Raw genomic sequence first — 25,403 nt, 5'->3', positions numbered from 1 at the left:
CTGAATCTCTGGCATCTCCTGCACTGGCAGGTAGATTTCTTACCACTAGCACCACCTGGGAACTCCCTACAATAACTGTACTAAGAATAAATAAATCATTGTGAAAACAAATATGTTGATTTCCAAAGCCTATAATTAATAGTTATATCATTCACAGTATTGAACTGATAGATAGATCAATCAATCACATTTTGAGGACTGAAATTCTCCTGACCAATCTTCTACTTGTTTATTAATTAAAATCTATGATCCTGGAGACCACATACAAATTGCAAAAGAACGATTACAAGAGCCTAGGCTGCTACAAGTTTTAAAGTATGAACTTAAGCCAACTTACTCAAAGAAATTCAGTGTGAAAACGGACTTTGTCCTTTAATCATCACTGTTGTGAGATGTTGAGTTTGATACAATTTTAATAGGGATTTCTTCAGTGAGAAAAATTATCTCATTTTCCATATGTGGAATACTTCTATTTTTGTGTAGAAAGAAAAGTGTGCTATCCACTGCGGTATCCTCCGTGTTAAGCTGATAGGCACCTCGGATTTACTTTGTTCTCATTGTATAAACTCATACTTGACTTCAAAGAAAAGGGAAATACAAAGTCCTTCTTTTCTACGGGGCAGAAATCCTTTGTGTCAACTGGTTGACCCTTGCTGTCAGGTCCTCTTGGAAGGCTTTTGTAGCAGGAGGCAGGGGCTCTTCCATGTGTTGATATTGTTTAGTGGACCTGGCTGAGAATAAAAGTCACATAGACTCAGGAAAGATTATGGTCCCATTTCCTGACCACAGGGGAGGTGATTGATACATCCAAGGAACCTCGGCTGCTCAGAGAAATTATTAAATATTCTGCCACGAGGGACTCTTGGAAAGACTGAGGGAAAGAAAGAAGGAAGAAAGCCGAATATAGCCTTCTGGAGGTTTGTGGCAGGGGAAGAGGATCTGTTTGAGTCTGACAAGGGATTTGCCTCGGGGAATTTCCTGTCCAGCCCCGTTATTAGCAGGGTCTTTGTAGACTGCTCAATGACCCCGGGCTCCCCATTGGGTAGCTCCAGGGGAAGGCAGCGGGAGATTCTTACACTTCCTCCCTAGGTCTCAGAAGGGTCCCCTTGTCTCAGTGTCTCTTTCAGGTTGGCAGAAGCCAGGACCCTGACACTTGCCTCAGATGGGACAGGCAGGCTCGGGGGCCGCGTAAACACGCTGTAACCAAGTTCTGGGCTCATTTTTACAGAGTTTCGTTTGCTCCCCAGAAAAACCGACGGTACTGAACGGTCTCCTGCGGGCCTGCCCCACGGGGGCCTGGGGGCTCCTTTCCCCTAAGCCAGCGCTGGCAGCGCGGGGGGCGGGGAAGAGGGGGTGGGGAAGGGTGGGAGGGCGGCAGTTTGCTCGCGCCCTGCGCGATGTTCCTCAGTGAGCCGCTGAATGCGGAGCGCGGCTGTCCCCAAGCCGATTGGTACTTGCTTGTCAGGAAGAAACGCCGAGAGGTGGGAGTGCCTGGGGAGGGAGGCAGGCGGTCCCTACCGCAAGCGCGGGGAGCTGCCTTTCCGCCCCTCTGCCTGCCTTCCCAGCCTGGGCTTTGAGGAGTGGCTGAAGCTGCGGAGCGCTTGAGGAGCCTGTGAATGAACCCTCCTCCTCCTCCTCCTCCTCCTCCTCCTCGCCTAGTCTCCTCCTCGGCGCTGACGGTACAGTGATATAATGATGATGGGTGTCACAACCCGCATTTGAACTTGCAGGCGAGCTGCCCCGAGCCTTTCTGAGGAGGAACTCCAGTCGGGAGGGCGCAACAGCCGCGAACCTTCTTAGGTGCTGCGGTCAGGCGTGGGGACGGGGATCTGCGGCCAGCCCCGCATCCTCCAGCACCATCCCGCACGCTTCCCCAGGACACCACGCTTCCTATGTGACCCGCCCCGGCAACGCCGAGCCCAATCGCGCAGCGCTGAGGTGAATTTTCCCCCCAAACTGCAATAAGCCGCCTTTCAAGGTAATCACGTTTCTTTTGTTTCCCCTTAAAAAAAGAAAAAAAGAAAAAAGAAAGAAAAGAAAAAGAAAAACTTATAGGAAAAAAAAAATCTAGTTTAGAAAAAAAGTACATTGTGATTGGTAGAAGGCTTTAAGGCAAAGAGAACTATCTTTTGAGAAGTTAAGAAAATATAGGCTCTGTAAAAAATGCAGGTAACTTTCAGAAGGATGTTTGGAGAGAGGACTACGGAGGGACCTTGGTGCTGAAAAAGATCCAGACAAAAGAAGCCCGGGGTGGGGTGGGGGTAGACCGACTAATGGAATTGGGGGAAGGGAGGGAAGAAAATGCGGAGACCCCCTAGAAGCGTCGAGGGGTCTGGAGCTGGAGAGGACGGAGGGACTCTGGCACCTTGATCTTTTTGTTGTCGTTAACCTGCTCGAGGCAAAAGTTTGAATGGGGACTCCCGAGACTTGCCCACACGCAAATCCCCGAAGCCGCCTTGGTGCAGGCCACCTGGTTCCTGGCCCCTGGTGTGTGGTCAGTGCCCGGCGTTCCTGGAAAGCCGCTCTCGGGCAGCTCCTGACAAGGCGATCCGGGTTCTGAGCGGACGTGACCCCCTCATCCCGCGGGCTGTATGGGAGGCGGTCCGGTCGGGGGGAGGTGCAGGGTTCCCGGTCCGCGTCTCTTTGGCGACTTGAGGGCTGTCACGGCTCTCTCCGGTGCCCCTGGGTTCTTTTGTCCAGCGCGCCGTGCTCCGGAGCCGGCCAGGAGGGAGCAGGGGATGGGGGTGGGGTGTTTGGAGCGCCGCGGAGGTCTGCTCGGCGCCAGGGCGGGAAAAGCTTGCTCCGAACCAGTAGAGATGTGCAAGAATTTTAGCTCATTCTGAGAAGCGAGGTAGAGGCTTTTGCTTCCGTCTCAACCAGCAAGCCAGCGCTTAGGGCGCTTTTCAGACAAAGGTGGCGTGGGGACCCGAATCTGGGGCCTCTAGGATCAGCCCTCTTCGCCCAGACTCCTGCAGCCCTCCTTTTTCCTTCCATTTCCCCACCCCTCTCCCCGCTCGCGGCCCTAGTTGAGCAACTTCACTGGCGAGTCTTGCGGCTGCAGAGAGCGAGTGTCGGCAGCTCCGGGGGACGCCCTGGGCTGGAGCGCCCCGCCGCCCTGCGGAGGCGTGGGCGCCGCCGGGCAGTATCCCTGGTGCTTGCGGGCTGGGGGGCATTAGGGTTGTCTAGGCTCACTGTCTGTGTCACTGGGCGTGGAGCGATCCCTGTGTTAGGCAGCGGAGAGCGAGGTAAAAAACTAGTGTCATCGCTTAAACTATGTGCTCTGGGATCCAGCTGCGCCCTAAGAAGTCCTGCAAGTTCCCAGGAGATGCTACGGGAGGGAGGAAACATCTACATTGCGCCTGGAGAGCTGTCCCGCCGTGCGCACACCCACGGGCGGAAAGACAGTCTGGCTATCTCTGTCCGCTTTCTCATCTTTGTCTCTACCTTTCTGTCTCCATCTTCTCTGTTTCCCTTCCCCTCTCCCAGCCTCTGCTCCGTCTCTTTCGCTCCTGCGTCCCCTCCCCCACCGCTGACAAATGAATGGCTAGTGTGAAATCCCTGCCTCCTCTGTCCGCCGAGGCAGGCAAGAAGGGAGGAGCGAGGGAGGCGGTGCGCTCCTTCGGATCGGCCCCCAGTTGGAGAGCTTCGAGCTTGCAGAACCCAGATGTCTAGGAATGGGGAGTTTTGTGACGGGTGTGGGCGCCCCCTGATGGAGAAATCCAGTACAGGTGGAGAAAAATGAGCTCACCCTACCCACCTCCCCCCGCCCCAAAACCAAACGAGCCTCTTTCACAGCCCTGCATTAAACGATGGGGGGCCATAGCTCCCGTTTAGTTTTCTACTTCGGAATCTGCGAAGTAAACCTAAGCGTTGGCAGGCCCAGGAAGGAGACGTCTTTGCCATGGGCTGAAGCGCCTTCTCTTCAGTCCGCTGGGGTGTGCGCGGCTCTCCCGGGGCAAGCCTGCAGTTTGGTAGACTAACACACGTGGCCAGGTTTCAGAGGGCTTGGTATTCTATCTTGGGCGTCCCTTTAGGAAAGATCATACAGATCTTTGGGAGATTTTACTAAGGCTCATGACCATTCGAAATCGATGCTAGGGCCCCGCCCAGACTATTGCCTCCAACATTTAAACTTTCTCAATTTCACAACACTCGTCGAAGACGGAAATTTGGGAGGAGGGCTCCGGGTGGAAAACGGAGAGAAGGAAAGGACAGGAGTAGTAGGGAGAAAGGGAAGAAGAAAGGATGGGGCACATACACGCAAACAGCCAGGAGCGGACCGGCTGGGTTCGTTTCAAGGTTTTGGACTGAATTTCACGTCTCGTTTTAAGCGATTGTTTTAATCCCCAGAGCGGTAACAAATCCTACTGAAGCGCCGTGCTGGGGTTAGCGGGGGTAGGGGGGAGAGGCGGAGGAACTAGGCTTAGAGAGTGGGTGCTGGGTGTTTCTTTCCAGACCCCTGGCCCCTCGTAAAGGAACTGCATGGAGCACTTCCCGCAGCGCCGGGGTTCACCAGCCGCCGCCACGTGGGCTGGGGCTTCAGCTCCCGGCCCGAAACGGGTGTGACTTCTTGGGCTCGGAGACAGCAGCACTGCTGGACCGGCAGTCTTTCAGAGCCGCGGCTGGCTGGGCGCCTCCTGGGTCTCCGCCCAGAGGCCGGTGGGGGCGTGGCTTTGGTCCTTCCGCGGGATCGGGGCGGGGCGGGGAGAGCCCGGCGGCCGCGCATCCCTTGTAAAGGGCTAGTGGAGACTGCTGGAGCGGATCTGACTTCTATCCAGAGGGCGCTAAACACTTTTATTAAATAAGACCTTTTGATTTTTTTCCCCCTCTTGCTTCTTGGGAGTGGGATGGAGTAGTTTTTGCCTGGCGACAGGAAAGAAGTAAATATTTACTCCAAGCAAACAGTTTTGGGAGAAATTTGAGATGAGTTTATCCTATGATCTATATATTGACTTTTTAAAGATCGTTTTTTAGTCAATTACAAGATATTCACGTTCCAGATGTCATGAAGAGTTCGTCTAGCACGACAAGCAATTGCCATTGACAGGATTGATGGATTCCATGAACACAAACCTTAGGGGCTGTGGGTGTAACCCTGATCCCTTTGCAGCAAGCAGGAGCTTTTAGCTCCCGCCCGGCCCATAGTTGGAGCTCAGCTCATATTTATGAAATGACTGAGCGAAAGACTGCGGAATGTGGCGCAGAGTAGACGCTGCCACTTAGAGCTGCATTTTAGACTCGCTTACTTCTTCGGTTTATCTTGGAAGAACAGGATTTTAACGATCTAGTGTGTTAGTCACTCAGTTGTGTCCGACCTTTTGCGACCCCCGTGGACTGTAGTTCACCAGGCTTTGTCCGTGGAATTCTCCAGGCAAGGATACTGGAGTGGGTAACCATTTCCTTCTCCAGGGACTGAACCTGAGTCTCCTGCACTGCAGGCAGATCTAGCCCGTCTTCTGACATCTAACTGATACACTTGCCGTTCCGTTTTGACTCCTTCTAAAAGCTGTGACCTAAATTCTTTTAAGCATACTTGCCAAACTTACAGTGAAAATATTCCTTTAAAGACTTAAAATAGGATGTTGTGAGATTAACATAAAAATAGGAAGGCATCAATGGAAGCAACTAGTCTTTGAGATGAAATTTGTTCCAATTGGGGGAAATATGTAACTTGGAATGTGAGAACATACCAAGCAGAAGGTCTCACACTGAACTTCTGGTTCTGGTGCTATGTTTAAAAAAAAAAAAAAAGGAAGATTTTATGATTGTATGTCCCAGCTAATACGGCAAAGGCTTCCATGGATTCCAAAGTAGTTGAGCAATTACTTCCTCCAGCAGGAAGTCCATGATCCTTAATCTTGTGGGTTCTGGGAAAAGAGATGAGAGTCAAGACAATTGCTAAAGATTTGTGTACGAATTCAAAGTTTTATTTTGTTTTTCTTAGTAAGTAAAATAAAGAAATTTAAAGTTAGCCCTAAATTGTATTTCCTACTTTTAAAGTTTAAAAAGAATTTTAACTTTAGTTCAAATTTAAAGTTTTAAAAGCATCCCCCTGGATTTATATATGTTTACAGACATAGGTTTCTGTTTCTTCTTTTTCTCTGTGCCTACAAACTGGAAGGAAATACCTTTGATATCCTAGGATACCTATATCCGCATGCACCCTTGTAAGTTGTTTGGAAAAGACCTAAAAAGTTAATTTAAGGCTGAATATGATTAATGTTACAGATATACTCATTGTTCTTTCTTTCCTCACATTATTATGCTTAAGTACTTTGTGGTTAATGATTGGTCAGTAATTGAACATCAGAGCACAAAGGTCAACCAACACTGTCACCCAATAGCGGTATAACTAAACTTTCCTTACCTGGTGGGGTTTAAATATTTTTGTTAACTTTATTCATGGACAAACATCACTAGATACTATATTTAAATGGGATATTTCCCTGTGACTGAACAGAACTTTTCCAGACACAGGGTTCTTTTTGGGAAAAGAATGAATGACTGCAGTAGGCTATTATTCCACCACCCACCTAGAGAAACCAGTTAGGAGTCACAAACACTCATTGTTGGGGGTGACTGGCTCCGGGATGAGAAAACATGTTGACTATTGCATAGATCTGTACTTTAGCAGAAAATACAAGGTCTGTACTCTGTCTGATTTGGAATCAGAACAAGGAGAAGTAGAGATAAATGTCTTGACCAAGCTCCGCTTCAGTTAGTGAATGTTCGCCAGTTTCCTCTGGTAGCCTATATGTGGTTAATTACATATATGTGCATTTATACATTTATATTACATATATGTTCTCCAGGGTTTTTTGACAGCTGTGTTTCTATTACTGAATGTGCCAAGGGTAGTTCCATTTCAGTGGTCAGTGCAAAGAATCTTTATGTGATGAGTTTGTTTCCCTGAAATTCTGCTGGCTAGATTGATCATCTTTAAAAGGGTGTAAATTAGGGAGCTACATTTAAATTTATCTTTTTTCTGTATCTGTATACATCCTACTTCATTCTTCTAAGAATTTTAAGAGGTGTTTACATCTATAAATTTATGATTGCATAGTTTATAATAAACTATGTAAACATATAAAATATATGTTATATTTTTATTATTAAATTACTGAGTTGGTATTTATTACATGTGGTATAGTAGAATGAGTTCTAGGCTTAGAATCAGAAAGCTTGAGTTGCAATTCCTAGTTGAGAAAACCAAGTTAACACACAACTTTTGGGCATTTGGTGTCAAAATCTGTTAAATGGATATACATTTATAAACATCAAAAGGGTAAGTACCTGTGAAAGGGCTCTCATAAATAACTCCACAAATAAATAGTGTTAAGATATATATCCCTGGGGCTCATCTTGATCTAATTCTATAATCTTAACAGCATTAGCCAAATCATGTGTTTCCTACTAAACCTGTAAAATGAGTTAGAGAGGGACATACTGTTCTCAGAATTGTCTAGTTTTGCACTTGTATGTGGAATCTAAAAAAAATCAATACAAATGAACTTATTTATAAAACAGAAAGAGGCTCACAGACATAAAAAACAAATTAGGTTTACCAAGGTGGAAACAGGGGAAGGGATAAATTAGGAGTTTGGGATTAACAGTACAATATATAAAATAGATGAACAAAGACCTACTGTATAGCACAGGCAACTATAAGATATTAAATATCTTGTAATAACCTATAATGGAAAAGAATCTGATAAAAGGTTATCTATATAACTGCATATATATATAATGTATATATATAACTGAATCACTTTGCTGCACAGCTGAAACTGACACAACATTGTAAAGCAAGTATACTTCAATTAAAAAAAAAAAAGAATTGTCTAGTTTCATTGACTAGAAGACAGAGTCCATAAACAGACTCAAATAAACATGGAAATTCAGTGGAAATGAAAAATTATTCAGTAAATGACTTGGGTACAACTGATTGGCCCACTCAAAATACAAATCAATCTTTACCTCATTTATCCCAGAATAAAATTAAGATGGATCTAATATGAAATGTCAGGAGTAAAAAAATAACCTTTTAAAAAATAACTAGAGGAAATGATAAAATGTTTAAAATAATAAGCTAGGAGAAAAGAAACCCCTGATAAAGAAAAGGTATAACCCAAAAGCTATACTAGAAAAGATTGATAAATCTGACTAAATAACCATTAAATTATTTACACAAAACACATAACACATCTAGAAAATGTCAGTATATTTTGATACACCAGGAACTTTTACAAAAGAATAGACCACAGCCCATCAAAAAGAAAAATTGGCAAATGTTTTGTGTGTAGACTGCTGGCAGAAAGAGAACAATAAATGTTTTAAAAATCATGTGAAAAATTGCTTAGTCTCATTCATAATGAAAGAAATAATAATGTTTATTCTGTGCCATTTTCATCAATCGGCTATAGAGATAAAGTTTAATAAAAGTTTGTGTTGGTCAAGTTGTGGGGACACTGGATCTCTTATATATGTAAATAGGTTCATCTTCTTTAGAATGTGATTTGGTAATAGCTATAATCTTTTTTAATGCACATACATTTTGACCCAGCAATTCCACTTCTCGGTATTGTCATATAGATATTGGTAGGAATGTCACCCAAGACAAATGGTCAAGAATGCCTTTTTGCAGCATTGTTTCTCATTGCAAAAATCTAGAGACACCTTAAAGGCTCATCACAGGAACTGTATAATAAAAGATGATATGTTCATGTAGGAGAAAATTATGCAGCTGTTAAAAGTAACACAGACAAACTGTATTAGCTGATTCAGAACATTCTCAGAGATAAACTGTATTTTAACTGAAGAAAGTAATGTGCCAAATAGTGTATAATGTGCACATAATTGGCTTCCCAGGTGGCTTCCCAGTGGGTAAAGAATCCCCCTGCAATGCAAGAGCTGCAGCAAATGTGGGTTTGATCCCTGACTTGGGAAAATCCCCTGGAGAAGGCCATGACAACCCACTCCAGTATTCTTGCCTGGAGAATCCCATGAACAGAGGAGCCTGGCAGGCTACAGTCCATAGGGTTACAAAGAGTTGGACCTGATTGAAGTGACTGAACACACATGCGTGCATGCACATAAGGGCATATTCATTCATTCAGACAATATTTACTGGGTGTCCTGGGCATTGTGGATTCAGCAATGAAAAAAACATCAAAGACTACCTTCCTGGGGCTTATATTATGGAAGGCAGAGAAGGGCAGTTGCCAAATACACATATACGATGGTGAGGTGTGCTATGATGAAAACAGAACTTGAGAAAGGGAATGGAGAGTGCAGGGCATTTTACATCAAGGAGGGCACAGGCAGTGAACACAGCCATACTAAGGAGCAGTGACATGGAAAAACTTAGCCACGTCCAGGTGCAAGAATCTATACCTGTGTTAGTGGTAAATTCACATGGTGCTGTTATTCATGGGAAGCAAATTCCTGACACTGTATGCTTAAACCATGATATCTCTCTCTGCATTACAGCGATCCTCCTTTGTGTAAGCACCACATGGCAACATGATAGACAATGCTCTTTGCATCCACTTTGTGGCTGAGGTATTCTGAACAATTGGTTGTCTAGGGTAACTAATTCGAGAACTGGAAGACAAACCACTGTGTCTGCATCCTTAAGTCACCCTTTGCTCAGTGGAGCTTCCCCAAGATCAAGGGAGAATACTAAATATCTGTTTACTAAAACCTTGGCTCTCTCTTTTGCTGAGGCAGCCTACCCCTGGCATGACCCTTATCCCCTTTGCAGACATTTCTCATGGATAGGAATCCTGTTGACCTTGTCTCTCATGTCTCCTAGGCAATTAAACAGCCTCAGTCAGCTGTGACTTGATTGTTCAATGACTTTTTCCTCTTCTCATTGACTTCACTGGAATAGAAGACTAAATATAGGCACCAGCTCTCATATCTCCCAGGTCTTTCTATGCAGTCAGACTTGTTATCACTAACAGATAATGCTTACAAGACCCACACAGAAGAGCAGAAGAATAAAAAATGGGGGTTAGAGTGGTGCTAAAAACAAAGAAGCTTCAGCAAGTTTCTCATTTTGTAAAATCAAAGAAGGCAAATGGTGTGCTTAAACAACCATGAGCATGAACACAGACTTATGGAAATTAGAGAAACGGAATGATGTCTGTGGCCTGTAAGGAAGAGGCAGTGGAAACATAGTTCTGAGATCAGAAGTTTGGGAATTTGAGTTGCAAACTCTGGTGCATTTTACATCAAGGAGGGCACAGGCAGTGAACACAGCAATACTAAGGAGCAGTGACATGAAAAAACTTAGAAATGACAACCCACTCCAGTATTCTTGCCTGGAGAATCCCATGAACAGAGGAGCCTATGAGAGGCCAACTGGGGCATTGATAATCTTAAGCTCACACAGCCAAGGCCAGGGCCTGCTGCTTGCTTAGTGCTAATGAATGGCCAGCTAGAATATGGACCTCTAATTGTTAGGTCTGATTTTCCAAAAGAAGTCAGAGATCGGGGACTTAGTGTGAACACTCCAGTTTTTAAATGTTGGCAACTTAATTTATGCAAATGTATTTAAAATATGACTGACCTCTTCCTCACACTTTTAATGCACCAACTTCCTTCCCTAACCTTACCTTACTGGCACTCTTACTTGGGCAAGTGATGAGTACACTTGTTAAATAGATGAAGAACTACTTCCTCCTCTCCCTCAAAACACACACACACACACTTTTATAAGGATGGAGTATCCTTATAAAAGAGTTAGACTTTTAAGTATCTGCTTTGGGTGGAAAATTGCGATGCAGAAGACCCTTTCTTGGTCAGGATTGCATCTTCTCCACTGGTTCTGTTACAAGATTTTGACTCTCCAGATATTGCAAACATCAAATATTATTGAGTCACGGCCAATGTTAACTGTATTTCATGTGTTAATTAGCCCACTCACCCATGTCTAAAGATGTTGTTGATGCTTCTCTTCAGACTGTATTTCTGAATAGGAAATGAGGGCGTGTTGGTCACACATTTGGTCAGCAAACCTCCCTCAAAGCAACTACTCTGAAGCCAGCACTGTGGAAATATTGTGGGAATTAGTAAGTTGAATATGACACAGACCCTGCTTTTCAGAAAGCTACTGTTCTACACAGGAGATAAAACATATTTCTAAGTAATGATTCAAAGGACATAATGATAAATTATAGGACAATTTACTGTGAGCATGAAGGTGTACAAAGTTTTAGTAATAACCCAGGTTATAATTTTCAAATCCAAGGGCTTTAAATATTCTTTTTACTACTAGTGATATGAAACCAGGAAGTTCTCACTGATAGAAAGCTTGAATTAGAAATTTTAATAATAAATACTGAGCTCCAAAATCACTGCAGATGGTGACTGCAGCCATGAAATTAAAAGACACTTACTCCTTGGAAGAAAAGTTATGACCAACCTAGATAGCATATTCAAAAGCAGAGACATTACTTTGCCGACTAAGGTCCGTCTAGTCAAGGCTATGGTTTTTCCTGTGGTCATGTATGGATGTGAGAGTTGGACTGTGAAGAAGGCTGCATGCCGAAGAATTGATGCATTTGAACTGTGGTGTTGGAGAAGACTCTTGAGAGTCCCTTGGACTGCAAGGAGATCCAACCAGTCCATTCTGAAGGAGATCAACCCCAGGATTTCTTTGGAAGGAATGATGCTGAAGCTGAAGCTCCAGTACTTTGGCCACCTCATGCAAAGAGTTGACTCATTGGAAAAGACTCTGATGCTGGGAGGGATTGGGGGCAGGAGGAAAAGGGGACGACAGAGGATGAGATGGCTGGATGGCATCACGGACTTGATGGACATGAGTCTGAGTGAACTCCGGGAGTTGGTGATGGACAGCGAGGCCTGGCGTGCTGCAGTTCATGGGGTCGCAAATAATCGGACACGACTGAGCAACTGAACTGAACTGAACTGAATATACTGTGTATCAACAAGCTATATTTTATATGTATTGTTTTATCAATTCTCATTGTACTGTTTGGTAACTTACCCCAAATCTCAGCGTATAAGCAGAAAATTCAGAACTCAAATTCAGGGCTCTTTGACAATGGAGCCCAGACTTTTAACATTAAGCTTATAAATGTTTTCTGAAAAAAAGAAAAACAATTTGAGAAAAAATTTTTCTCGAAGGAGAATAATAAATTATTGTTTGTAAGCACAATTAAAGAAAGGTTTCTTATTTGGATTCAATACTCATGGAGTACATTGTCTTTATAGTGTTGTATGATACAATCTAAAGTTTCATTTTGTTGGAAGCTTTAGGGTATGTGAAATTGACATCTTATTTTTTTTCCTGAAATATTGTTATAGTAATGAGATATAGGTATATACTTCCTGCTTGCTGTGGTATCTTGTAAAAAAAATCCAGAAAAGTAGAAACCTAATTCCCAGTTTGTGTGTAACATTTATTAGCATATCTCAGTGATTATATGGTAAATAATAAGCTTAATTATCAAGGTTAATTTAGGATTATCAACTATATACTTTTCATTGTGACTTGTCAGGTGGTTCATTGATGGAAAATATGAGATGTATAATGTGTTAGATTAAAACTGGTCTTCAGGAAGTATCTAGAATTTTATAATTTTCTCTTAGAAAGATTCTAACACTTATTTCAAGCTATATAAAATAAAGCAATTAAATGGAGAAGAATATCAAGGGAAGAGGAATAGCTGATGTCAATTATTAAATTGAATTTGAGCCCAAATTGGACTTGGATTCTTACAGATTTTAATCTAGGTTTTATAAATAATACAGAATTTAGATAATTTCTGAGAAAGTTATAGGGCACCAACTCAAATATGTGTCAGTTAAGATGCCTTTCAGTGACATTGGCTAACAAAAAGCCCTGACTTTATTGGGTTTAAATAACAAAGGAATTTATTGTCTAATAAAAGAAAGTTCAAGGGTATGGCTAGCTGTTGGTCTAACGCCTGAGCACTTCAGCTCTGCCTCTCCTGATTGTTTCTCAGCTTCATCCCAGAGGGTATCTTATATACTCATGGATGCAACATGGATACAACAGTTTCCCAAAATATATTCAATCTTGATAATGTCCAATGAAGAAAAGCAACCATCATTTCCCTTTTTCTCTTCTTAAAATGAATATACCTTTCCCAGAAGCAACTACTCCATTCAAGATTTTCTTACATCTCTTTGGCCAAAATTGCATCATATGATCATTCCAAAACCAGTCATTGGCAAAAGAAATAGGACCCGTGTAATTGGCTTGGAAGGAAAGTTATGACCAACCTAGACAGCATATTAAAAAGCAGAGACATTACTTTGCCAACAAAGGTCTGTCTAGTCAAGGCTATGGTTTTTTCAGTGGTCAGGTATGGATGTGAGAGTTGGACTGTGAAGAAAGCTGAGTGCCGAAGAATTGATGCTTTTGAACTGTCATGTTGGAGAAGACACTTGAGAGTCCCTTGGACTGCAAGGAGATCCAACCAGTCCATCCTAAAGGAGATCAGTCCTGGGTGTTCATTGGAAGGACTGATGTTGAAGCTGAAACTCCAATACTTGGGCCACCTGATGCAAAGAGCTGACTCATTTGAAAAGACCCTGATGCTAGGAAAGATTGAGGGCAGGAGGAGAAGGGGACGACAGAGGATGAGATGGTTGGACGGCATCATTGACTCGATGGACATGGGTTTGAGTGGACTCCGGGAGTTGGTGATGGACAGGGAGGCCTGGCGTGCTGCAGTTCATGGGGTTGCAAAGAGTCAGACACGACTGAGCGACTGAACTGAACTGAACTGAATTGGCTTGGAATAAACAGGATCATCCATTTGGACTGGAGTTTGACCCAGGTTCCACCAAAGTATGGCCGTGTGAAGGAAGGTGGATATTAAAAGGGAATCAAAGTTTTGTTAGAAAAGAGAGAGCATTGGCTACTGGGTAGCCAACCACTGATGGCTGTTATAGAGCAGTTCTAAATGTAACTGGGGAAGAAACAGCTGTTGAGATCAAATAGTCTTCTGTGGTTGTTTTGAGCTTAGCTCTTTGATTTCTAGATGGTCCCCAACAATGATGCTTATCCTCCTCATAGTTATAACAGCAGAGAAATGTGAGCTGGAAGGGATCATTCTGAAACCCAGATTTGCTAAATGTCTTCCCCAAAGTCACACAATAAATTAATGGCAAAGCCAGGGCAGGGTTTATTGCCTCTCAGTACAGGGTGTTTCCTTTCATTCTTTACCCTTCAGACCATTGGAACTACTTTAAAACTTATGGCAAGCACTGGCCTTTTTTGTAATTAACAGCTCCTTATAATACATTTATTTTGTTTGTTCAGCCTCCTAGAAACTAAATTGAATCTGTGCTTTAAAAAGCCTGCTGAGGTCCTTATTCTCTGTCCTGGTACCATGTGCATGAATCGGTAATAGGTTTCCACACACTTCACATTTGGTGCAAATCCCTTTCTTTCCACATCTCTCCCAGCGGCTTCCCCATCTTCTCTTGCTCCATCTATGATCAGCTTCCTGTTTCTAAATAGATTTTGTGGTCGCCCTTCCCTCCTTGTTCCAGTTGCTAGCCACTAGTTACTTAGGCTGTGGTCTATATTGTTCTTCCAACAGCCTACCCCATTGCGGTTGCCCCACACATCCACATTGTTATATGTCCCCAGTTTGGGTTCTGGAATTATTTTGGTAACGACCACATTGGGTGAGAGTCAAACTAATAATTAAAGTGTTGGGACAGCTTCTCCTATTGCAAGTCTCCTCCTGTGTTTACAACCCAAGAGGAGCAGCTTCTTGTACTCTTGTTACATATGATGCACAAATAGCAGGTGACATATGGCCTCCCACAAGCCTGAATGCTTATGATTTGCTTTGTGTTTTTCTTCATTTCTAGGACAAGATGTTGATAAATATAAAGAGCATCTTATGGATGTGCTCCACCTTAATAGCAGCCAATGCACTACAGAAAGGTGAGTGTGGTAATCATTTTTTAGGACTAATTGAAATAAAAATTAAAGTATTGGGGCATGGAATGTGATTATGGAATCATTAAAATAAAGGATGAATTTTTTTTCTATTTGTTGCTGAAGACTTTTAGCTAAAATATCATTATGCTGAAAACAGTGGTTTTAAATAAATCAGTTATAACAAAATAATGAACAGGATGCTAAAGAAGAAAGTGGAGTTTCAGTAACTTCCCAGGTTACTTTCAGACTGTGCAAAAAAGGCTAATTTGAGTGGCTGGGCATATTTAAGGTTCCACTCTTTTTGACACCACTCAAAGGCTTTTCTACATTGAAAAAAAGACTATTGAACTTTTAGAGGGATGCAATTTGAAAGAAATCAAGAAGATATAGAGAAGTCTGATAGACAAGTTTTTACCCCTACCTCCATTTCTTTCTTTTTCTCTCTTCTTCTCTCTCTCTCTCTTTCTCCTTTGTAACTGGATAAGTACACATGCACTGTTTTTCTTAGCTTTAAATTATATGTCCACCTAATGAGAGTTTTGTGATTCCAAATTTGTAGACTCTTGGTCCATGAAGAAAGAATCTGTGCTGAGTATCAGTGACCTGCTCCCATCAAGGGTCTCTCTAGATTCAGCTTCTGCTTCTTTCTCACACTCACTGCGTGCTTCAGAGTCTCTGAAATAATTTAGAATTTCCATTCTTATTCCCTATTTTTTCCTTACACCTTGTTTCCCTTCCCCTGCCCCCATGCAGTTCCTTCTGCTTAGCAATCCCTTCTTTTGCCCTCTACAGTTCCACTTCAGTTCGTTCTTAAGATTCAGAACTTGTGTCACTCTACCTATTTATTCATCCATCCTTCCTATCCATTCATTTATCTATCTATTGACAGTATTGTTTGAACAGATTCTGCGTGCTGTGCCTTAGTCTGGGTCTCCAGGGATATATCAGTGGATGAGTCATACATTGTTTTAGATTTCATTAAGCCTAATCTCCTTAGTTACATGAGGTAAGCGATAAACACGTAAACCAACAATCCAAGTACTTCTGAATTGATGAAAATAAAGCAGAGTGACGACATAGAAAGTGGCTTAGGGTGGGGGCAGGGGAGGTGGTAAGGCATCTTTGAGAAAGTAATACACTGACGTGGGAATGACGAGAAGGAGCCAGTCAGCTAAGATCTGGGCCAAGTTAGGTAGTGTGTTTGAGCAATAGAATGGTCACTGCAGTTGGAGAGCAGTGATCAAGGAAAAAGTAGGAGATCTAGATAGAGAGATAAGCAGAAATCAGCTCATGTAAATAGAAACACTATCTGACACTCAGAAAAGAGATTCCTATGTTTATTTTTCTGCACCCATGTCTCTACTTCTACTTTGCAAATCTGGATAGACACCAAGGGGGTGGGATGAATTGGGAGATTTGGACCAATATATATACACTACCATGTATAAAATGGATAACTAATGAGAACCCTCTGTAAACCACAGAGAATTCTACTCAATGCTCTGTGATGACCCAAACAGAAAGGAAATCCAAAATAGAGGGGATATATGTATAGGAGTAACTGATTCACTTTGCTGCACAGCAGAAACTAACACAACATTGTAAAGCAACTATACGCAAATAATTTTTTTTTTTTTAAGAAGGAGCTTCCTGTGAGCCAGGAACAGTTTTAATACCTAACATTAGCTTATTGAAACATTCACTACCCATAGAGGAAACTGAGATCCAGAGAACCTAAGTGACTTGCTCAAAGTCACAAGACTAGTAAGTTGCAGAACTGGGAGAAGAACCAAGGCTGTCCCAGGAGTGTGTGAGCTTTACCACTGTTAACGCTTCTTATCCATGTAAGCATTGTAAGCTTTAGAAATGGATTTTATTCCCAGGAAGCACTAAAGGCTTTCAGCTGGTGAAACGTTAAGTCGATGAATATTTTCCAAGTTCCATGTTTGCTATTCTACGTTGGTTTGACTGTAGGAGAGAAAGAGCGGCCCCAGGGAGATGACTTAGGAGGTTATTGTGATCACCCATGTGTGAGATGAGGCACTTGTATCCCGTGATGGCAGGAGAGCTGGAGAGAAGTGAACTGGATATGTGGAGATGGAGGATTGGGACCTAGGCATGCATGGGATGTGGTGAGGGTGAGAGAGGAACCGAGGATGAGCTGACTTCTGAGATGGCTCCCACCTCTCATCCCCCAAATTGTTTCCAGGCAGTTTTAAAGCCCTTTCTCTATGTTCTCATTGTCCCCTGTGCTGTGACAGCTATTATAGTCCATACCACTCACTGAGGGTAAGTTATTCCTTGTTTTTCTTCCCAAGCAGACTGTGACTTCAAGAGAGCTGTTTTTTTTCTTCTTCTTCTTTTTTAGCAGAGTTCCTGACACACTGCTAGCACTTAATCAATTTATGCTTGAGTGAATAAGTGAATGAATAAATAATTAATGAGTGAATACCACAATGAATGACCTGAATGGCCATCAGAGTCTAGGTGCCACCAAGCCAATGGCCAAGAAGCTGTCCTCTTCAGCGTTTCTGGGGAGTAAAGGTGACAGAGAGGAAAGGACAACAGCATTGAGTGAAGAGAGAGGACACAGAAAAGAGACAGAGAAAGGGGAGCTGATTTGGTTGGATCGTAATAGAAGGAAATTACGGAGAAAGTAGCGGGAGAACTGAGAAACAGGACCATCACCCTTTCACTTAAAGAACTCACACAAATAATAGGGAAGCTAACACGTATGGTATAGCTCCTTGATGATATTTTAAATAGTAATAACCGCTAACAACATTGAGTAATTTCTACATGTTGGGCTTTCTTCTAAGTATTTTACTTTGTTAACCTTTTTTAATCTTAACTTTTCCATGAGACACGTGTTTTATTCTCCCCAGTTGGCAAATGAGGAAACAATAGTACCAAAAGATTTCTCGACACAACTAATGTAGAGATCACACAACAAGTTAGTTACGGAGCCTGGAGGTGAACCTGGCAATCTGGTTCCACTGTCCATACGCTTAGCCAGTGTACTGTACTTTACCCCAAGCATCAGGTGTTTTGTGAATTGGTGATCACTATTAAGCAATATCATTAGTTTGGGGCTAATTTCAGAAGAATCTTCATTTTTTCAAAGAGATGAAGTTGAAAATGTAAGATACATATGAAATATATTTGCCAAGTTCACAGTGAAGCACAGAGTAATAGCTAGTTGGGTCAACACAAGTACTCTCACCTTAAGGGTTTTTCTATTTAAGTCTAGGCACTTGAAAGGTGAGTAATTAATGAACATTTTGTCTCTTGGTTATTGGCTTTATTTTAATGCATAAGGAACTCTTTGATTTAACAATACCTTTTATATGGATTATTTACCATTGACTCTGTTATTTGGATATTCGTCTAATATAATAAGTGGAGTCCTGCACAGTCACAAGTAAATGAATGAATGAGGGAGTGATATTAATACTTGAGAGGGTGATAAATTCCCCTAGTTTCACTCTGGCACTTCCAGGCCAAGGTCTGTGTGTGTGTGTTTGATTAAATTGTGTAGATAGAATTTGCATCATTCTTGGCTCTGCAGAATTTACTGACATAGAATGAAGCATAATTGATTATTCATTATTTGGAGTGTTCTCCCTTACAGTATTCATTTAGACCACAAACTTGAATGGTGAACTGTTGTTAGCATTCATTTTTGTTTCTTGCACTGTCAGAATTTCAGACAAGTTCTTGCAGGTAGCATTCTTTTTTAACATGCATAGTCGATAAACATTATCCTCTGTGCTACTAAATTTCTTTCTTAAAATATTTACATTTGGTAAACTCAATTCTTATTACCCAGTGCATTAAGACCCAAGATTTCATACACAGAAGACTTGGCCACACAGCTTTTTGTTAATCTTGTTGATAAGACTGGACTCTCTATGAATATATATTTACATACAACTGCAGCTTTTGATTTTCTTGTATCTGTAAATATCCAGAACAATAAATAACCCTTGGGAAATTGCCTTTTGACATTATTTTGTTCCAATATATCTTTTCATTACAGCACAGTTATGGAGAAATGCTCTAAGTGTCAAAAACCTCCCAATTGAATAGATTGGGCTGAATCAAAGAATCTTATAAATTTATACCTCAATTGATGTCAATGGTAAAGATGTTTATTCTCCATTTAAAAAGCCATCTTTTATTTGTGAGTTTAATCATCTATAACTCTTCAGGAAGGAAGATAGGAATTCCTAGAACATATGATAGGTACAAATTAAGACATTTTTTAGTTCATAAAATTCTCACCTCTTTCCTTCTCAGGACCCCTATTCTCTGCCAAAAAAAAAAAAAAAAAAAAGTACCTAGTATCTAGCTCCCTAATGGGATCCAGTCCTTTTGAAGTTAAGTTTTAGTCTTTAGTGTCTGTATCATTTCTAATGCATGTTCATATTGAGATGTGTGTTACTAATGCCTTTAACCACTAACATACCAAGTGTTAGATACATATCCTTTTGTCAGTTAAGAAATACTATTTTACTCCACCTAGAGGTTACTATTGCTGTTCATCTTGTTTACATGAACTGGGAGCTCCCAGGGCTCTATAATTTATATTCTATTACCAACACATTGTCTCGCCAACTAGGAGAGACTGGGAGATGGGTGCAAGATGGGGAGGAGAGATATAGATGCCTATATGAGTGGGTTTTATTTATTTATTTATCTGCATGTAATGTTGTTAAATTATAGTCGAAGTGTTCTTTCTCATTAAAAGTTTAAGGGCTTAAGCAGAAAAGCATTCTGTAGATTAATACTTTAGAAGGGTTGCATGTGTGTGTGTTCAGTCGCTTAGTCATGTCTGACTCTTGCGACCCTATAGACTTAACCCGCCGGGCTCCTCTGTCCATGGGATTCTCCAGGCAGGAATACTGGAGTGGGTTGCTATGCCCTCACCTAGGGGGTCTTCCTGACGCAGGGATCAAACCCACATCTCCTGCATCTCCTGTATTGTAGGCAGATTCTCTTTTTTTTTTTTTTTTTAATAATTTTTTTTTTATTTGGCTGCGCTGGGTCTTAGTTGCAGTATGTAGGATCTAGTTCCCTGGCCAGGAATCGAACCTGGGGCCCCTGTACTGGGAGCACAGAGACTTAGCCACCGGACCACCAGAGAAGTCCCTGTAGGCAGATTCTTTACCCCTGAGCCACCTGGGAAGCCAGGCTTAGAAGGGTTAGGTGAACAGAAGCCAGCATTACCCCCCAGGATATAATGGAGGGATTGGGGGCAGGAGGAGAAGGGGACGACAGAGGATGAGATGACTGGATGGCATCACGGACTCGATGGACGAGAGTCTGAGTGAACTCCGGGAGATGGTGATGGACAGGGAGGCCCGGCGTGCTGTGATTCATGGGGTCTTAAAGAGTCGGATGTGACTGAGCGACTGAACTGAACTGAACTGAATGTTTCGCTGCAAAGCGACTGCAGCTGAATTTGTCATTACGATGAAAGCCTTTGATTCAACACTGAACCATAGTGGGTCCTTCAAGTGTTGGAGGTTTCCCTGCTCCAGTCTACTGAAGTACTTTTGATAATTTTCACTTCTTCTTGAAGTTGTTTTCATTTCCTCTAAAATAATGTGGCAGTTATCTTAATCATTTTTCTTCTTCTCACCTGTTGACTTAAATCTGCTTTTTAACTATTCTTCCTAACATTGGTCAGGTCTTTTAAACCTGCATTGCTTAGTCTAGGTTCCTTTCACCCTTGATTTCTTGCCTTCCTACAATGGCCTTATTTATCACTTGTTTTGTTCATGTTAAAATCTAAGTTACAAATACTTTAAAATGAATGCTCATATTTTAGCGCATAAAAATGAGCATTATCCATTTGCAGCAACATGGATGGACCTAGAGATTGTCAAACTGAGTGAAATCAGACAGAGAAGGAGAAATATCATATAAGAAAAGTGTTATAAATATACCCGGATGAGGGTGTATATGGAATCTAAAAAGAAATTATACAAATGAACTTATCTATAAAACAGAAACAGACTCACAGACTTAGAGAATGAACTTTTGCTTGCCATAGGGGAAAACAGGGAAAGTGATAGTTAGGGAGTTTGGGATCGACATAAACACACTGCTATATTTAAAATGGGTAGCCAACAAGGTCCTACTGTATAGCACTGGGAACTCTGCTCAGTATTATGTGGCAGCCTGGATGGGAGGAGAGTTTGGGGAGAGTGGATATATGTATATGTATGGCTGTGTCCCTTTGCTGTCCACCTGAAAGTATCACAACTTTGTTGACCAGCTATACTCTAGTATAAAATAAAAACTTTAAAAAATAAAAAGCAACTTTTAATGAGCGTTATTAATTCCTGTCTTTGCTATAAAACATTATTGAAATGATATACTATTCTCTGTATATAAAATCATCCTAATTATTTTACATACTGAAGATGTAACCAAATCCTTGTAATGGTTCTTATCCTTTCACTTATTTAATAGACTCAGCTTGTCGATTTTGTATTTTCTTTTTCCTGTAGTCAACATGGAAAAAAGCCCATCTGTTAAGGGCTCCCTCTCTGGAAAAGTCAACCTACCTTGTCATTTCTCAACCATGCCTACCTTACCACCTAGTTATAACACCACCAGTGAATTTCTGCGAATCAAATGGTCTAAGATTGAATTGGACAAGACGGGAAAAGATTTAAAGGAGACTACTGTCCTCGTGGCCCAAAATGGGAATATCAAGATTGGTCAAGACTACAAAGGGAGAGTGTCGGTGCCTACACATCCTGAGGACGTGGGCGATGCCTCACTCACCATGGTCAAACTGCTGGCCAGTGATGCGGGCCGCTACCGCTGTGACGTCATGTACGGGATTGAAGACACACAGGACACGGTGTCATTGACCGTGGAGGGTAAGGCTTGGGAATCTAGAAGAAGCTGGTATTATAGGATACCTGCTTCAGAAGTGTGGTGAAACAAGATTCAAAAGTAGCCATTGCTCAGGGTTTGAACAAAGGGAAAAAACACACCAGTCAACCCAACAGTCCATGTCTTTCACTAAAAATGAACTGTTAATTATTCAGGAGTCAAGGAAGGTGACTTTATACCAGATATAATGAATACTTCAAGACATGGTGTATAGCTCAAGAATCATTACTTCATTATTGAGACCTATCAGCAATTATTTTTTAAGACTGCAAAGGCTGATCTACAGCTTAATTTTTTTTATATATGTGCATATGTGCATGTACACTCACATGCACACATATACACACATATACACGTATACACACACACACACACACACACACACACAAACCTTTTTTCTCACTCTCCTAGCATGATTATTAAAATGTTTGAGTTTGCTTTTAGGAAATATAAGTTATATCTTAACTTACATTGAATAAATAAGGCACCTAATAAGTCCATGGTATATATTAATATCATAGTGCTTTGAAAAGGCAAGGACTCAATAAACATTTGAATTGGATCAAAACAAGAATTCGGTGTATCTTTTTAAGGTCAAAACACTAGTTATCCACTGTCTTGCAATGAGACATTTTAGTTTCAGCCCCCTTTCAGTGGTAGTTTTTATGTCATTTGAATTTAAGTTAGGAGACAAAGCAAAGAAAAATTGCTTTAATTGGGTACACACATAATGCCACAGCTCTTGGAAGCAGAATATTTTGGCAAGTTATTAAGCAAAATTCTCATACCCAGACATGATGGAACAGATTTTTCTTCCAACCCTCCATTTCCCTATAAAATATTTACCTTTCAGAAACATATACAAAGGGTTTTATTAAAACTCTTTCTTGTGTAGCCAAAAGGAAATACTCTGAATTTCAGATGTGACAGATTAATTTTCTGAACATCCTTTCCCATTCAGATCCTATTGCTCTCTTCTATAAATCTATTTTTATGTTTTCCAGGCATTCACTGAACACCCTGGGCTCTTTGCTCTTAATCGTTTTATCATTTACTTTGATTAGTCTTGGATTGGTTTTTCTACTGATCTATCTCTTCCTCTTTTTGTGTAATGTAACATACCATATATATATATACATATATATATATAATATATAAACTTAGACATGCATTATACATGTATTATATATATATTAAATCCCAGAAGTTTAACAACTTCTTACAATCTTCATCATTAAAGAATTAGCAGTAGATTTGCCCCTTGCCCCTCTGAAACAATGAAAATTCTCCACTTAATCTCCTTAGCCCCATGAGGTCTTCAAATTATCCAGCAATTATAGATACTTATACAGCCTGATATTCCCTGCCTTGGTCATGGAGGCCCCTTTGTGCCCCCTTACTGCCAATCCTAGGTGCACAAGGAAGATTTTTAATTACCAAGAAGGTTCTTTGAAGCTTTGATCAGCAGAAGACTAATTTAAAACCACGCAAAGTCTTGCTCAAGTCTTAGAGGTCATTATAAACATACTTATAGGACCATATATACTTCCTAGAAATTTTAAAGTTGTTCTGTAAAGGTATAGATTTTATGAAAAGCATTCAGTGTTTTGTTTTTTTTTTTTCTTTGAAATATCAGAAATGGGAAATAAGTATTAGTTGTCAGTGCATCCACTTGGTACCTGTGCAGGCCTTTTTGAATTGACACTGATCAGAGGTGCTTATTGATGACATGCCTAGTCTGTCCCATGTAGATGCTTTTTTGGCACATACCTGTTTTGGAAGAGAGAAGCAAGGATAGGCATGTGGAAAACAATTTAATAGCTAGAAGTCAAGCTGTGTGTGTGTGTGAGAGAGAGAGATGGAGGGAGGCTGTTGTCAACTCTAAGAAATTACTAGGAATAAAAGGAAAGTGAAAGATATCTTGGAAACCAAAATTAATTCCACATAATAAATATGTGGTGTTAAATGATATGACAATAAAATCTCATCCATAAAACCCAATTACTCCAATTTCTATTTTCCAGTCACTTCCTAGGCACATTAGCTTGACTCACTTTGCTGTCTGATGAAAATGAGTCACCATATTTACTCCAGTTAAAAATGGAGATGCCCTTGCTCAAGTGGGAGGAGGGGCCCAAGCTTCACCCCCTCAGTTGCTCTTTTCTCAGGCTTTTGACAACTCTTTGACCCTGAAACACAGTTCAAGAACCACTAGTTTATGCAACTCCAAAAATACAACAAAGTGGAATTTGAAGCACATATCAGGATGCTTGGCTTCTACCGCAGGAGTCTGGAGAAGTTTATTTCAGGCTTTTTTGGGATAAAAATCATATATTTTACCTGTCAAAGTGGAGATCCTACATTATGCAAATCAGTTAGTGAATATGATAAACATTTATTATAGTAGCCTATCCAATATTTTAAGATATTTTAAAATTCTTTATCTAATTTGATCTTCATTTCAATAAAACAACATAAGCACTGTGAGGTATACTTTATAGAGGAGGAAATTAAGGCTTATATATGATTAAGGAGCAAATCAGGAATTGGAATAGGCCTTCTCTTATATACTCCAGTGTCTTTTCCATTATAATATATTGTCTCTGTAAGTAAATATCACAATTTTTCATGTTTGGAGGAAGTGGCATTGGTGAAGGTTCTACATGCTTCTATTGAGTTGGCCCTGAGTACAAACATGAAGTAAGAGGAGTTGATCTCGTGACCTCCTTAACTCTCCGTATCTCTTGCAGCACCTACTCCCTTTAGTTGTCCGTGGTTCCCCTGATATCCTGTGCATGCATGGTCAGTTGCTTCAGCCATGTCAGACTATTTTGAAACCCGATGGACTGTAGCCCACCAGGCTCCTCTGTCCATGGGATTCTCCAGGCAAGAATACTGGAGTCGGTTGCCATGCCCTCCTCCAGGGCATCTTCCCTACCCAGGGACTGAACCTGCATCTCCTGCACTGCAGGCAGATTCTTTATCCACGGAAGCACCTGGGAAGCCGTGATAGCCTGAACACTACCTATAATTGGGACAACTAGTCACCATTTGGGATTTGGCGGCTTAAATCTTTTTTTTTTTCAGATGGTTTCTGTGGGAACAGAAAACTCCTGACTAGGAAACTCTCTGATGGAGCAGAATGGGATACCTGAGTGAATAGCATTTCTGGGGTTCCTCAGATCACCATAATTTTGCATAATGCTATATGAAGTAAAATAAATTGTCATGGTCTTCAGACCGTGTTAGCAAGTCATTTGACATACTGCTCCAATGAGAAACTGCAGAGTATGTGGGGACACTTGAACTTGCCTGTAATTGTTCCCTGCTGTCGTTGCAGGGGTTGTGTTTCACTACAGGGCGGCCACCAGCAGGTACACCCTGAATTTTGAGATGGCACAGAAGGCTTGTGGGGACATTGGAGCCGTCATCGCTACCCCTGAGCAGCTGCATGCCGCCTATGAAGATGGTTTCGAGCAGTGTGATGCAGGCTGGCTCTCAGATCAGACTGTTAGGTGAGTGGTTTGGGCGCCCCTGG

General features: G+C 41.5%; 1 protein-coding gene across 2 annotated transcripts in view; it reads left to right on the top strand.

Moving 5' to 3' along the window:
• The first annotated feature begins 1,632 nt into the window (after positions 1 to 1,632).
• Positions 1,633 to 25,403, top strand: part of VCAN (versican) — a 118,870-nt gene continuing 95,099 nt past the window's right edge. The window contains exons 1-4 of one of the 2 annotated variants that reach the window (XM_040239420.1): positions 1,633 to 1,978; positions 14,881 to 14,956; positions 21,472 to 21,849; positions 25,206 to 25,380. In XM_040239420.1, coding sequence (XP_040095354.1) covers positions 14,887 to 14,956; positions 21,472 to 21,849; positions 25,206 to 25,380 — 623 coding nt within the window. In that variant the 5' untranslated portion in view covers positions 1,633 to 1,978; positions 14,881 to 14,886. The remainder of the gene's footprint in view (positions 1,979 to 14,880; positions 14,957 to 21,471; positions 21,850 to 25,205; positions 25,381 to 25,403) is intronic. The other variant, XM_040239421.1, reaches the window with a different exon arrangement.

This window comes from Oryx dammah, unplaced genomic scaffold (assembly GCF_014754425.2).
Source record: "Oryx dammah isolate SB20612 unplaced genomic scaffold, SCBI_Odam_1.1 HiC_scaffold_5, whole genome shotgun sequence".
Lineage (NCBI taxonomy): Eukaryota > Metazoa > Chordata > Mammalia > Artiodactyla > Bovidae > Oryx > Oryx dammah.
This window is presented reverse-complemented; position numbering and strand designations above follow the sequence as displayed.